At 43.7% G+C, this 14,653-nt stretch overlaps 1 protein-coding gene across 2 annotated transcripts in view; it reads left to right on the top strand.

The window, feature by feature from the left end:
- The window catches only part of Msh2 (mutS homolog 2), a 75,470-nt gene that overhangs the window by 4,159 nt on the left and 56,658 nt on the right, over positions 1-14,653 (top strand). For both annotated transcript variants that reach the window (XM_036171109.1, XM_036171108.1), the window contains exons 2-6: positions 1,828-1,982; positions 4,344-4,622; positions 6,831-6,977; positions 10,419-10,568; positions 11,095-11,228. In XM_036171109.1, coding sequence (XP_036027002.1) covers positions 1,828-1,982; positions 4,344-4,622; positions 6,831-6,977; positions 10,419-10,568; positions 11,095-11,228 — 865 coding nt within the window. The remainder of the gene's footprint in view (positions 1-1,827; positions 1,983-4,343; positions 4,623-6,830; positions 6,978-10,418; positions 10,569-11,094; positions 11,229-14,653) is intronic.

Here is a 14,653-nt window from a genome sequence, read left to right as displayed (position 1 = left end):
GTGTAGCTCCCTGTGACAATTATGTGTCTCCCCACATTGCTACAGGTTCCCCCAGAGGAACAGAATCACTCCCAGTTGAGATACTGATGAGAAAGTTTGAAAACATTTCAAGAAATTTATGTGTATGCATGTTTTGTCTGCATGTATGTATGTGTACCATGTGTGTGCCTGGTATCCACAAAGGCCAGAAGAGGGCATCTGATCCCCTAAGATCAGAGTTACAGATGGTTGTGAGCTACCATGTGGTTGCTGGGAATTGAACTTAGGTCCTCTGGAAGAAGAGTCAGTGTTCTTAACCACTGTGCCATCTCTCTAGCCCCTGAAAACTCTGGTTATTTTGAGACAGAGTCTCACTGTGGAGCCCTGCCTGGCCTGGACCAGGAACTGTACAGACCAAGTTGACCTTGCCCTCACAGAGGTCTTGTTTCTGCTTTGAGTGCTGGGATTAAAGGCATATGCCACACCCAGCTCTCTGAGAAATCTATGTAGGAAAATAAATTACTCATCACCAAAAGAGGGGGAGTAGCCTGGCAGTTTATTAAAATCACAATCTAAATTGGCTTTTAGAACTTTACCATCTTTGATAAAAATAAAAAGTTTGATAAAAGTTTATCGCACTCAACAATTGGGAGCCTGAAGCACTTCCAAGGCCCTTCATGGCGTATTTCGATGCTGAAGCAGCTGAGAGTCACTACACCTGTCTATCAGCACCTGGAAGCCAGTTATGGATTGTTGGAACAGGCTCCATGGCTGTTAAACTTAGTGATACGGAATGGTGTGTCACTGTGGGATTCTATAAAGATCTGTGTTTGCTGGTCAGTGTAGACGAAACTACAGCTTGTAACTGGTAGCTGCTGTGTAGGCAACAGTGCTAAAAGGGAGGCCTTGATCTACTTGTGTGAACTCTTGAATCCTGGGTGGTTCTGTGACCAGGTCACGACTAGGTTTTGTTTTGTGTTGTGTCGCCGAGAAGCTAACCCAGGAGTCACAGGTGCTGGGAAGTGCTTTGATGCTGAGCCACAATCCTCAGCCTTGAGCAGTGCCTTTTTTCAACATACATGTGTTTGTTTATTTATTTATTTGTTTATTTATTATGTATGCAGTGTATTTATTATGTATATAATCTGCATGTATGCCTGCACACCAGAACAGGGCTCCAGATCTGATTACAGATGGTTGTGAGCCACCATGTGGGTGCTGGGAATTGAACTCAGGACCTCTGGAAGAGCAGCCAGTGCTTTTAACCTCTGAGCTATCTCTCCAGTCCTAGCAATTTCATTTTAAAGAGCTCCAAAGGCTTTCATAAACTTCTTTATTTTTAGTCATCTATCTATCTATCTATCTTTATTTATTTATCTATCTGTTTGTTTGTTTATTTATTTATTGAACCCAGGGCCTTGCGCTTGCTAGGCAAGCGCTGTACCACTGAGCTAACTCCCCAGCCCTTCATCTATTTATTTTGTGTGCTATGTGTATGGGCATATAAAGTGTAATAGGTGTACAGGAATTGGATCTTTTCTTACTCCACCAGGGTACCAGGGATTGACAGATCACCTTGGTGGTAAGTATCTTTAGTTACCGAGTTATCCTGATTTTCCCATGTCCATTTGTTTTGAGACAGTTCCTTGCTCTTGGTCCAGGCTGTCCTCCTGATCTGAAGTGATCCCCCTGCCTCAGACTTACAAGTAGCTGGACCTGTAGCTGTGCTCCATTGTACACAGCTTGTAGTGTTTGTTCATTTATCGGTTAGTTGTGGAGGCTCAGACATTTGTTACCTCAAGTCCTCATCTTTTACATTTAATTCTGTTTATTTGTTGTTGATTTTAGGGGCCAAGACACTGCAGAGTGTTGTGCTTAGTAAAATGAATTTTGAGTCCTTTGTGAAAGACCTTCTTCTGGTTCGTCAGTATAGAGTTGAAGTTTATAAGAATAAAGCTGGAAATAAGGCCTCCAAGGAGAATGATTGGTACTTGGCATTTAAGGTAATTACATTACTTTTGAATGTTTGTTTTAGAAATTAAAAAAAAAATAAAAGAAGTTCAGATGCATGTTTCACTATATTAACTAGTTTGTGATAGCAAAATGCTTTGAGAAATTTTGATACAGTGGGTTTTTTGGTGTTTTCGAGACAAAGTTTCTCTGTGTAACAGTCCTGGCTGGAACTCTGTAGACCAGGCTAGCGTCAAACTCACATAGATCTTCCTGCCTCTGCCTCCTGAGTGCTGGGATCAAAGATAAGTGTCACCATGCCCGGCTTAGTGTTGGTTTTTAAAAGTTGCAGTTTAATCACAGTTTAGAAGTTCAGTAGTCCTTATAAAATGTTTCTGAACACTGAGCCTTGTCTCTCACTGTTCCTAAAATAAAACATAACTGTGGATGATAAACTGAGCATAAATATTATTAAACAAAGGGTTGGTTTTACTTTTTTTTTTTAATTAAAAAACTATTTTTTTTTAATGTTAGGTCTGTCTATCTGAAATTATTTTTTTAATGTTCGATTGGTCTGCCTGTCTGTCTGTCTGTTAGGGCACCACTTTCGTGCCTGTTGTCAGAGGAGGCCAGAAGAGGGCATTGGATCCCTGGGACTAGAATTACAATTGTGAGCTGTCTGCTCTAAATAGCCCGCGTTCTTAGCCTCTGAGACATCTTTCCATCCTCTAGTTTTGTTTTGTTTTTTCCTTTGGGAGACAAGGTCTCACTATGTAGCCCAGGCTGGCCAAGTGCCTAACCCAGCCTCCTGAGTTCAGGGATTTAAGGACCCCTCTTGGTTTTTTGAGACAGGGTTTCTCTGTAGCTTTGTGCCTTTCCTGGAACTCACTTGGTAGCCCAGGCTGGCCTCACACTCACAGAGATCCACCTGCCTCTGCCTTCCGAGTGCTGGGATTACAGGCGTGCGCCACCACCGCCCGGCTAAAGGACCTCTTTTATGTTTTTATTAGAAACAAGCTCAGTGGGCTGGAGGGATGGCTCAGGTTAAGAGTACTAGCTGTTCTTCCAGAGGTCCTGAGTTCAATTCCCAGCAAGCACATGGTGGCTCACAACCTTCTGTAATGAGATCTGGTGCCCTCTTCTGGCCTGCAGGGATACATGCAGACAGAGCACTGTATACATGATAAAAATAAATCTTAAAACAAACAAACAAACAGCTCAGTTTAGTGGCAAACTTCTGGTCATATTGCCTCAGTTTCCTCTGTGCTGACGTGATTATGAGCATGCTCTGCCATTCCCGACTTCGATTTTACTATTTCTGAAGGATGTTAAGCAGGTTGTTTTTTTTTTTTTTTCTCTCGAGGGTTTCTTTGTAGCCTGTCCTGGACTAGCTCTGTAGACCAGGCTGGCCTCGAACTCACAGAGATCCACCTGCCTTTGCCTCCCGAGTGCTGGGATTACAGGCGTGTGCCACCACCGCCCAGCCAGGTTTTTTTTTTTTTTTTTTTTTTAAGATTTATTTATTTATTATGTAAACAATGTTTTGCTTGCCCACCAGAACAAATTATAGATAGTTGTGAGCTACCATGTGGTTGCTGGGAATTGAACTCAGGACCTCTGGAAGAGCAGCCAGTGCTCTTAACCTCTGAGCCATCTCTCTAGCCTCCAGTTTTTAACTGTCCCTAATATCTCTTTTATAACTACTACATTGTGTCTTTGTTTGTACATTTCTCATTGAAGGTGTAGAATCAAACAAGCCTAGAATGTTCTCTCTCTCTCTCTCTCTCTCTCTCTCTCTCTCTCTCTGTGTGTGTGTGTGTGTGTGTGTGTGTGTGTGTGTGTGTGTTTTGATGTCATCTTTCTCGAGCCAAGGCTGGCCTTGGATTGAACTCTGACATCCTGCTGCCTCCGTCTCTCTTGTGCTGGGCTGGGTGGTTTGAAAATCACTTTTGGCAGATGATTTTTAGATGTGCCTAAGTGCTACACAGCTGCTGGATGTGATGTGTGCCTAAGGTGGGATTGTGTCATTATTCTCGGGCTAGGCTAAGCTTCAAGAAAAGCCCATTGGGATAGAAAATGGTAACTGCAGCTGGGCTGTGGTAGCCCAAGCCAGCACTCAGGAGGCAGAGGCAGGCAGATCTCTGTGAGTTCGAGGCCAGCCTGGTATACAGAGCGAGATCCAGGATAGCCAGGGCTGTTGCCCAGAGAAATCCTGCTTCGAAAAACCACACACACACACACACACACACACACACACACACACACACACACACACACGTACAAAATTAAAGATATACTGACAAGTATGTTTTTGTAAGAAAACGTAAAATTCATCAAGTTTAAATAATTTATTCCCTAGCAAAAATTTTAAATATGTTCAAAACTTCTTAAAAATTGCCTTTATTTTTGCTTAGGCGTCTCCTGGCAATCTTTCTCAGTTTGAAGACATTCTATTTGGTAACAATGACATGTCAGCATCCATTGGTGTCGTGGGTGTTAAAATGTCCATGGTCGATGGTCAAAGACAGGTTGGAGTTGGGTATGTTGATACTATCCAGAGGAAGCTGGGACTGTGTGAGTTCCCTGATAACGACCAGTTCTCCAACCTTGAGGCGCTTCTGATTCAGATTGGACCAAAGGAATGTGTTTTACCAGGAGGAGAGACTTCCGGTGACATGGGGAAACTGAGGCAGGTAAGGGAATCCAGTCTTGGGAAATCCTTAATAGCCCTTTCCTCATATTTCTTGGACCTGGGACCTCTAGAATGGTAGGCAAGTGCTCTGCCACTGAGCTGTGATGCCAGCTGATGACTCTTGATTTAAATTCCAGTTACAGTAATGTTTTATTTTTGTGGACCATCTTGATGTTTAACTTTGAAAGAAACTCGGAATCCTTAATGTCATCAGGACAGTGTTTGTGTAAGACTTGCTGTGCCTTAGATCTTGCCCCTTTTTTCTGTCTTCATTAAGACAGCAGTCGCTACAGTAAATATTACTGCACTTGGCATGATTTATCAAATAAATAACTTAGAGTTATTAGGGTGTATTTATTCTGCATATTTCTGGGCATCTTGGCCAGGAACACGCTAAGCAGGTACTTACTGTAGCACTGAGTTGTATCAATCCGGGCCTAGAATTTAATTTTTTTTTAAACATTTATTATGTAAACAGTGTTGTCCCGCAGGCCAGAAGAGGGTGCCAGATCTCATCATAGATGGTGGTGAGCCACCATGTGGGTGCTGGAATTGAACTCAGGACCTTTGGAAGAGTACCCAGTGCTCTTAACCTCTGAGCCATCTCTCCAGCCCCAATTTCTTAAGTTTTTTGAGTCAGTCTTACTTGACAGCCCAGTGTGCCTAGAACTCAGCCATCCTGCCTCTGCATCCTGGGTTCTGGGATCACAGGTGAAGGCCACCACCTGTAAGGCTTCTGATTTTTATTATTGAACCTTTATCAACGTTTTGTTTGTGTCATTTGTATGTGTGTGTAGTTTATTACTGTTATTTTAGATTTGCCTAGGATAGTGTCTCATGTAGCCAAACCTGGCCTTGAACTTCAAAAAAAAAACTTGGATTTTTTTGTTGTTGTTTTGATTTCTGTTCCATTGTTTCTATTGATGAGACCATGACCATGGCAGCTCTTGTAAAGGAAAACATTCAATTGGGGCTGGCTTGCAGTTCAGAAGTTTAGACCATTATCATTATGGTGGCACATGGGCAGACATGGTGCTGGAGAAAGAGCTGAGGTTCTACTTCCGGATTGGCAGGCAGCAGGAAGAGAGAGACACTGGGCCTGGCTTGAGCATTTGAAACCCCAAAGCCCACTTCCAGTGACACACTTCCTCCAACAAGGCCACACCTCCTAATAGTGCCACTCCCTGGTGACCAGGCATGCAAACACATGAGTCTTTGGGGGCCATTCTTATTCAAACCATCATATAGGGTCTCATGTAGTTCTGGTTGTCCTGAGGCACACTATGTAGACCAGGCTGGCCTTGAACTCATAGAGATCTACCTGCTTCTGCCTTCTAAGTGCTGGGATTAAAGCTGTACACCCCAACTGCCTAGCTAAAAATTTATGAGTGTTTTGCCTACATGTGTGTATGTGCAGCACATGAATGCCTGGTACACATGGAAGTTAGAAGAAGGCATCGAATCTCTTGGAACTAGAGTTACAGGTGGTTTTGAACCACCATGTGGGTGTTGGAAATCAAACCTTGGTCCTGGCAGACCACCCAGTACTCATAACCACTGAGCCATCTCCCCAACCCTGGTAGGTATTTTTTTTAAAGGGATATTCTATCTACAAATTGAATAGTCCAGCCTGGCCTGCATCCTGAGGGCTACAGGTGTGTACTACCATGCCCACCTGATTACCCTCTCTCCTCCCCCTGCAATACTGGGCATTGGTAAGGTTTCCAGCATGCCAGGCAAGTTCTCTCTACACTGAGCTTATCTTTAGTACTGAGCATCTCCCTCTCTCTCTCAGAAAGGGTCTGTCTCACTGTTATTCAGGCTCTCGTCCAGAGCTTGCTGTTCTGGTCTCAGCCTCTTCACTGCTAGGATTAAAGGTGTGCATCACCACATCAAGTAAGCAAATGTTTTTGAAAGCTTATTTTCTCATAACTTTAAAGTTGAATTAATAGTTCATAGGATTTTTTGTTGTTGTTGTTTTTTTAATGAATGACTGGGTCTTCCTGTGTAGCTCTGGCTAGCCTGGAACACCCTGTGAAGACCCGGCAGGCATTTACCTCTGCCTCAGAGTTCACAGATTTAAAAGATGTTCCTAGGGACTTGTATAGTGAAGTCTTCTAAGCTGTCCTAACTTTCTATTTGCTAGTGTTAGAATTTCCCTTTTCTCACCTATTTCTTTGTACTGATTTGAAATGTTTCCTATAAACAGGTTGTTCAGAGAGGAGGGATTCTGATCACAGAAAGAAAGAGGGCCGACTTTTCCACTAAAGACATTTGTCAGGATCTCAACCGGTTATTAAAAGGCAAGAAAGGAGAACAGATAAATAGTGCTGTCTTACCAGAGATGGAGAATCAGGTATGTGGGTTACAAGTATGAGTGTATTCATAAATCATGACAGTGACATTTTAAAAGGCTAATTTAGTCACTTTTAAAAATTGCCTTTATTTATTATGTGTGTGAGCACGTGTCGTTTTTTAACAAAATCTCAAATCGGTGGATTTTACTAATAAAGACTCAGGAGACAGTTGCTGGGGTCAAAGCCTGCTAGCTCAGAGGCAGAGAAAGCACCCAGCTGACCTTCCTCTCTAGCCGACATCCCAGAAGCTCCTGCTTTCTTTTCTGCTGTCTCAACAAGAGTCCTCCTAACTCCCCCTACTCTGTATGGTTTGGGTTTTTTTCCTAAAATCCTGTGTTCACTTCCTGTCAGCTGGTTGCTTGCTCTTTATGGTTGACTTGATTTAGTCCTGTTTCCAGTGTTCAAGCAGAAAGCTCTTGGATTAAAGGTGTGTGCTAGGGCTGAGCCACACCACATTAGAAACAGGTTTTCCCAGTCAGTAACACAATTTCAGGGTTCACAGTGTGATCATATGTCCTGCAACACACGTGCTCATGTACTTTCATGTGCACACACAGCAGCAGCTGGCAGTCAGGGAACAGCTTTGAGGAGTCAGTTTTCTCCTGTCATGTGAATCCTGGGGATCAAACTCAGCTTGTCAGGCGTGGCAGCAAGTTCTTTTACTGTGAGCCATTTTGTTGGCCCATACTTCTGTCACACTTACCTTGAAATCTAAGCTACATTAATGATACTATTTATTTTATGTGCAATAAACTGTGGAAAAACTTTATCTGTGTATGTGTAGGGGTATTATGCTGCCCTTGGAGGTTAGAGACGTGGGCTTCCCCTAGAGCTGAAGTTACAGGTGGATATAAACCACCTTATGTAGGTGCTAGGAACTGAATTTGGGTCCTCTAGAAGAGCAGGACAGGCTCTTAACTGCTGAGCCATCTCTCCAGCCCCTTTTCTTTCTAATTTAATTAAAGATGCGGTGGCGCATGCCTTTAATCCCAGCACTTGGGAAGTAGAGGCAGGTGGATCTCTGAGTTAGAGGCTAGCCTGGTCTACAGAGTGAGTTCCAGGACAGCCAGGGCTACTCAGAGAAACCCTATCTTGAAAAACCAAAACCATAAAGGAAAAAGAAACCATTGTGGCCAGGAGATGGAGGCAGTCTGAAATATATATTAAGTTGGAGGCCATCCCTGGCTATATGAAATTGCTTCAAAAAGGCAATTAAAAACCAACAAGGACGAATAAAAATCCCAGGAGTTAGAAAACAATCTTCCTTACTAAAAATGTAAAGAAGCTTGTAGAGATTTGGAGTTTTCTGTTTTTGTTTGTTTGTTTGTTTTTTAAAGACAAGGTCTTACTATATAACCCTGCCTGGCCAGGAACACACTATATATATAGATCAGCCTGGCCTTGAACACACAGAGTGTCTCCCTGTCTCATAACCAAAACAAAGAATGTTGATGTTTGCCTTCTGGTGACATAAGGGGAGATTCTTTGGACAGCCTTGTATGTTAATTAGTTTGACATAGGCAATTAGATTATTGTTACCATATAGGAAAAAATAAGGCATATTAAAATGAATCAGTGTTTTGTTTGAGAGGGTTTCATACAGGCTGGGCTTGAAGTGATATAGACAAGATTGATTTTGAACTTTGATCTTGCCTTCATAGCCTGAGTCCTGGGTTTGTAGGTAGGGGCCACCATGTCTGGCTTGTTGGATGTATTTTATATATTATTATTTTGTGTGGGTGATTGCTTGATTTGAGTGTGGAGTCCAGAAGACAACTTTGCTCCAGCTCCACAGATTAACTCAGTTCACCAGCCTTGGGCTGCAAGTGGGAACACTTACTCAATAAGGCTCTCAAGTATATTTTAAATCAATATTTGTCATTATTGGATGTCTTGAACTTTTTCTTATTGTTTTAATTTTTTTATTGTATATTAGTAACCCAGTGCTCAGGAGGTATAGGTAGACTGATCTCCTGAGTTGGAGGCTAGCCTGGTACAGATGGAGTCCCAGGACAGCCAAGGCTACACAGAGAAACCCTGTCTTGGAAAAAGAAAAAAGAAATTGTAAAAAGGCAACATTAACAGGACTGAATACTTGGCCTGTATTTCTTACAGATCAGAGATTTGGGGTTTAATTATATAAAGATGAAGAATCAAATTTTGCAACCTAAAATATTTACTTATTAAAACTGTATTAATACTTCAGTAAACTACGCAAAGAATCCACACGTTTGTTTATAGAATTACATGCCGGTCAGTCCAGATCCTCTGGAGGGAGTTCCCAGCATGGCCTCATTCATCTGTGAGGACAGGGAGCAGTCCTTGTTTAGACAGACATACACCTTCATCTTGTTCAGCATGAGCCGCTCTTCACTTCTTGATGGCTTTCTTCTACGCATGTGCATGTCTTGTTGTGTGCATCTTAGACCATACAGTTCCCTTCCTCATCCACCAACTGTTGGAGGTGGGCTGGGGTTGTGAAGATGACCTTTGTGGAGGGTTTCCTGGTGGCCCTCTTTCATCATACCAGGAATCAGATGAGCTTCCATAGGCTCTTCTTTTTTTCACATCTTGCTGAATTTTGAAAAGAACTATAAATTCTGCTATTCCCCAGAAGAAAATCTGTTATAAAAGACAGTCTCTGGGGGTTGGGGATTTAGCTCAGTGGTAGAGCACAAGACCCTGGGTTCAGTCCTCAGCTCTGGCAAAAAAAAAAAAAAAACAACAACAACAACAAAAAAAACCAGAGAAGATAGTCTCTGTGGGGACTGATTCCAGCTGTCCTAACACTTGTCCATTGGAGAGGTAAACCATCTCCCCTCTGCTCCCCCATTCTAAGCGACTGGATTTCTACTTTTCTGAGACAGGGTATCCTTGCCTGGCCTGGAACTCTGAATATAGTCCAGGAGGACTTCCAGTCCCCTGCCTTTGCCTCCCAGGTGCTGGAAATAAAGCTGTACAACCGTACCTGGTGGGTTTCACTTTAAATATGCACATATATATATATATATATATATATGTTATATATCTAAGTTATATGCACACACACATAAATAAATTAATGCGTGTGAATGTGTATGGTCATTAGGGTGCCCCAGCATGTATGTGAAGCTCAGAGGACAGCCTCGGGAATTCTTTCTGCTGTGGGTTCTAGGGATCGAACTCAGGTTGTGAGGCGTGGGGAGCAGGTGCTTTTACCCACTGAGCTGTCTCACCAGCATGAGAGATAACCTTTCACTTTGTATTCTAGATTGCCCCCTAATTTGCTATGTATTCCAGGCTGGCCTCAAACTCTTGCTTTTCCTGCCTTGGGCTTTCAAGTACTAGAATGCAGGCGCATGCCTCCACGCCCAGCTCGTCTTATTTTGCTTCCTTGTGCGTGCATTTCTAGTCTCTGGTCTTGGCGATGGAAGGATCTGGTGTTTCAAATTCATTTCTAGGTTGCAGTTTCATCTCTATCTGCAGTCATCAAGTTTCTAGAACTCCTGTCCGACGACTCCAGTTTTGGGCAGTTTGAACTGACTGCTTTTGACTTCCGCCAGTACATGAAACTGGACATGGCAGCGGTGAGAGCCCTCAACCTTTTCCAGGTAAGAAAGACAACGTGGGTTACAAACAACTGAATGGCATTTAACCCCGGCCTGGTCTACAGAGTGAGTTCCAGGACAGCCACCTGGGGGAGGGGCAAAATAATTTTAAAAAAGTCCCCCCTCCTCAAAAAGTTCCTTTCACAAATAATGATCTATTTAAGGGATTTGTGTTTTGTACCATTATTGTAGTTAGACTAGATAAGTAGTTTTTAATTGCTGTATTTGATTTCTAATCTCAAACAGTGTACATATACTTGTCCTAGTCTTTGGGATAAGTTTGTGTTACAGCAGTGCTTTAAAGTGCTAGTTTGGATTTGTTTAAAAACTGCAGTAATTATGAAGCCGTTTAGCTGAGGGCAAAATGTGCATATTTAAATGGAGATTAGCAGGTTTTACCTTAGAGAAATTTTTGTGGGCAGTTCTTAGTTCATGTCTGGAGAATAGTATTCATTGTTCCCCCAGTTCTGTTTCATGGCATGATACGGCTTTGCTGGTGAGCGTTTCTACTTTGTTGCTTGTGCACTAGGGCTCTGTTGAAGACACCACTGGCTCTCAGTCTCTGGCTGCACTACTGAATAAGTGCAAAACTGCTCAAGGACAAAGATTGGTTAACCAGTGGATCAAGCAGCCTCTCATGGACAAGAACAGGATAGAAGAGAGGTACAGCCTTCTGTGTGCTCCTGCCTTGAGCAGTTTGCTGTCAACCCTGCGTGCAATGCCACTTACCCTGATAGCCAGTTTACACTCATTTTACTTGTTTTGTTCTGCTTTGGGTCCTGGGCTGACCTTGAACTCAATATTTAGTTGATGAATTTTAACCTTTAAAAACATTTTATCGTGTGTATGGTGTGTGTGTGTGGCGGGGGCGCTAATAGGTGTGGAACAAATCTGTAGAATCCATTCTCCTTCCACCTTCATGTAGATTCCAGGGGTCAGTCTCAGGTATAGTTGGGTTCTCAGCGAGGGCTCACCCACTGAGCCATCTCTCTGTCCTAACCCTGAACTTGTGATCCTCCTCCTCTAGCCTCCATCTCCCGGGCTCCGGCATACGTGAGGGCCACCCTCAATTTATCTTGTGCTGGAGGTTGAAGCAGTCCTGGAAACTCATCCCTAGCCCAGCTAACTTCTCTTGGTGTTATAAAGTTCTTTTTATTTATTATTTGTGGGGGAGCACAAGGGAGGGCAGAGGACAGCGTTCTGGGGTTGGCTTAGTTGTCTCCTTTACACCCAGCCTGTGTGTGCCGTGAGGAAGGAGAGAGAGAACACTCAAGGTTCCAAAGATTTCAATAATTCACCACATAAGTGGTCGCCTATAGGAGCGGGCTGCAGGACAAGGACTCACAAAAATCACAAACATTTGTTCCTAGGTTACAGTTAAAATGTTCACCAATCAGAAGTTAGAGATTAGAGACTTCCCTTGTGTTTCCCATCATCGTCAGCCGACATACAGTGCAAGCCTGTCCATCCAGTCAGATCTGTGTGTTCCTTCTGTGCTTTGGAACAGCCATGATGCTCCTAAAGAACCAAAGATGCATAACAACTCTTTCTATGGTTTAGGGAGGAGGTTGATCAGCCATTGGGAAGTTCTCAGCTCCCCGAGGGCTTGGGAACCTGAACTGTGTTTCACCCTGAAGGTAAAATGGACTCCGAAGTCAAAATGGCAGTACTCAGGCCAAGGTGCTTTTGCCTGCTGCCTTCTTTCTGAGAATTGAATTCAGGTCCTTTTTTTCTTTTTCAAAGATTTATTTATTTATTATGTATACAGAAGAGCGCGCCAGATCTCATTACAGATGGTTGTGAGCCACCATGTGGGTGCTGGGAATTGAACTCAGGACCTCTGGAAGAGCAGTCAGTGCTCTTAACCTCTGAGCCATCTCTGCAGCCCCTCTTTTTTTCTTGATAAGCCTTCTTACTGGCTACAACAACTTTTCTTTGTAAGGTCAGACTTGCTGCGGTTAGATTTATCTATTTTATGTGTATGGATGTTGTGCCTGTGTGTGTATGTGTGTGTACCACATGTGTGTCTGGTGCCCATGGAGGTCAGAAGAGGGTGTCAGATCCTCTGGGACTGGAGTTACAGATGGTTTTGAGCTGCCGTGTGGGTGCTGGGACTCGAACCTGGGTTTTCTTCAAGAGCAACCAAGTGATTTTAACTGATGATCCAACTCTATCCTTTAGTGGTTTTTAAGAAATGACAGGGGTTGGGGATTTAGCTCAGCAGTGCAAGGCCCTGGGTTCGGGCCTCAGCGCAAAAAAAAAAAAAAAAGAAAGAAAGAAATGACAGGATACTGTTGATTTTTGAGGCAGAGTCTTACTATGTAGGCCTGGCTGGCCTTGAACACCTTAGAGATCTTCCTGCCCCTGCCTCCAGAGAGCTTGCATCAAAGGCGTGTGCCATCACAACCAACCTCGTTTCGTTTCTTTTCTGTCCCCCCACCCCTTTGGCTTTTTGAGACAGGGTTTCTCTGTACCCCCTGGCTGTCGTGGAACTCACTATGTAGACCAGGCTGGACTCAAACTCACGGAGATCTTCCTGCCTCTGCCTCCCGAGTGCTGGGATTACAGGCGTGTGCCACCACCACCCCGGCGGCTCTACTCTTAATAAGCTTGTTGGCATAAGCCATCAGCTTCTGCAAGACCTCCTGGTCCCTGCTTCCCTCCCTAGATCCTCATCCCTGACTTCTCCACACGACCCTGAGGGTATGTGCGTGCATCATGTATGTGCAGGAGCTTGAGGGCATCAGAACAGGGTATTGGATCCCCTGAAACACTTTATAAGTAGTTACGAGCTGCTCCGTGGTACTGGGGATCAAAACTGCGTTCTCTGGAAGAGCAGCCAGTACTCTGGACCACCCTGTCACTTCTCCAGACTCCAAGAATGCTGCGGGTTTTGAAAACCAGATGTTGGGTTGGTGAAAGGCTCCCTGCTTCAATATCTCGGACTATGGGGGTCCAGCCCCTTGATAGTCCCCTCCCAGGGTCCGGGAAGAACCTACAACAAGCTGATAATTAATTTTTGATGAAAAGAAATGAATCTATGTACACGAAACTCCTTAGTTCATACACGTTATTAGTCTGTGATTGTTTTCTCTCTACACAGCTTCTGTTCTGCTCTCATGTCTAGCTCCTTTCTTGCCTGGTTTCTCTCTGTATTTATCTACGGCTCCCTCTAAGTTCTATCTTAATTCTCTCATCTTAATTCTGCCTCATCTAGGGCCTTCTCATCTTGTTCTTACCCAGCTAGTGCTTCCCCATCTGACTCTTCCTCATCTTCCATCTCATCCACACGTTCTCTCTGGTCAAGATCCTCCTCACTCCTCCCCATTCTCCTCCATCTCTCTACCCCCCAGTCTCTCCGGAGTCCAGTTATAAACCCAAACAATAACAGTCCCTAGTCAAGCAAGGTCATCAGGCTTGAATTCTTTCTTTTTTTTTAATTGAGAAAAGAATCATTTAGTTCTATAAGTAACATGGAGTTAACATATAGTGTGAGGTGAGGTTTGCTTTTGTCTTGAAAGAAAGCCCCCCACAGGGGATCTTTCCTCAAGAGAGACCCCAAACCCAAGGAACACACCGAGACCACAGATCAGATGCAAACAGCAAGAGGGTTTATTTGAATACACAGGTACCTGGGGCGACAAGTCTCTCGGAGGACTTGCGCGCCTTCCTAGGGGAAGGGGGACTTCTTATAGAGTCCTGGGGACAGAAGCGCGGTTACAGAAGCGAGAAGCATAGTTACAGGGTTCCCATTGGTTGATTCAAATAAGGCCAGGGTGAACTTGGGGGCTATCTTTAATGTTCAGGAATGTGCAGCTGTCTGTTCTCCAAGGCCAGGTAGCCAATTATAGATATCTTGTTCTGACTCAAGGTTTTTTCCTCCCAAGACCGGGTGTTTGATATCTCCTGCCTTGACTTAAGGTTACTTTTCCAATTATCTTTCTCAAGGGCCGTTTCTTAGGCTAAGTTACTGAGACGGGGGGCATTTCAGTCTGAGAGAAGGTCTCACTCTGTGGTCTATGTTAGCCTAAAACCCAGTATGTAATTCTGCTGGCTTCCCTCTTCTTCAGCCTCCAGTGTGTTGGGAA

The sequence above is a fragment of the Onychomys torridus genome, chromosome 21, assembly GCF_903995425.1.
Source record: "Onychomys torridus chromosome 21, mOncTor1.1, whole genome shotgun sequence".
Lineage (NCBI taxonomy): Eukaryota > Metazoa > Chordata > Mammalia > Rodentia > Cricetidae > Onychomys > Onychomys torridus.
This window is presented reverse-complemented; position numbering and strand designations above follow the sequence as displayed.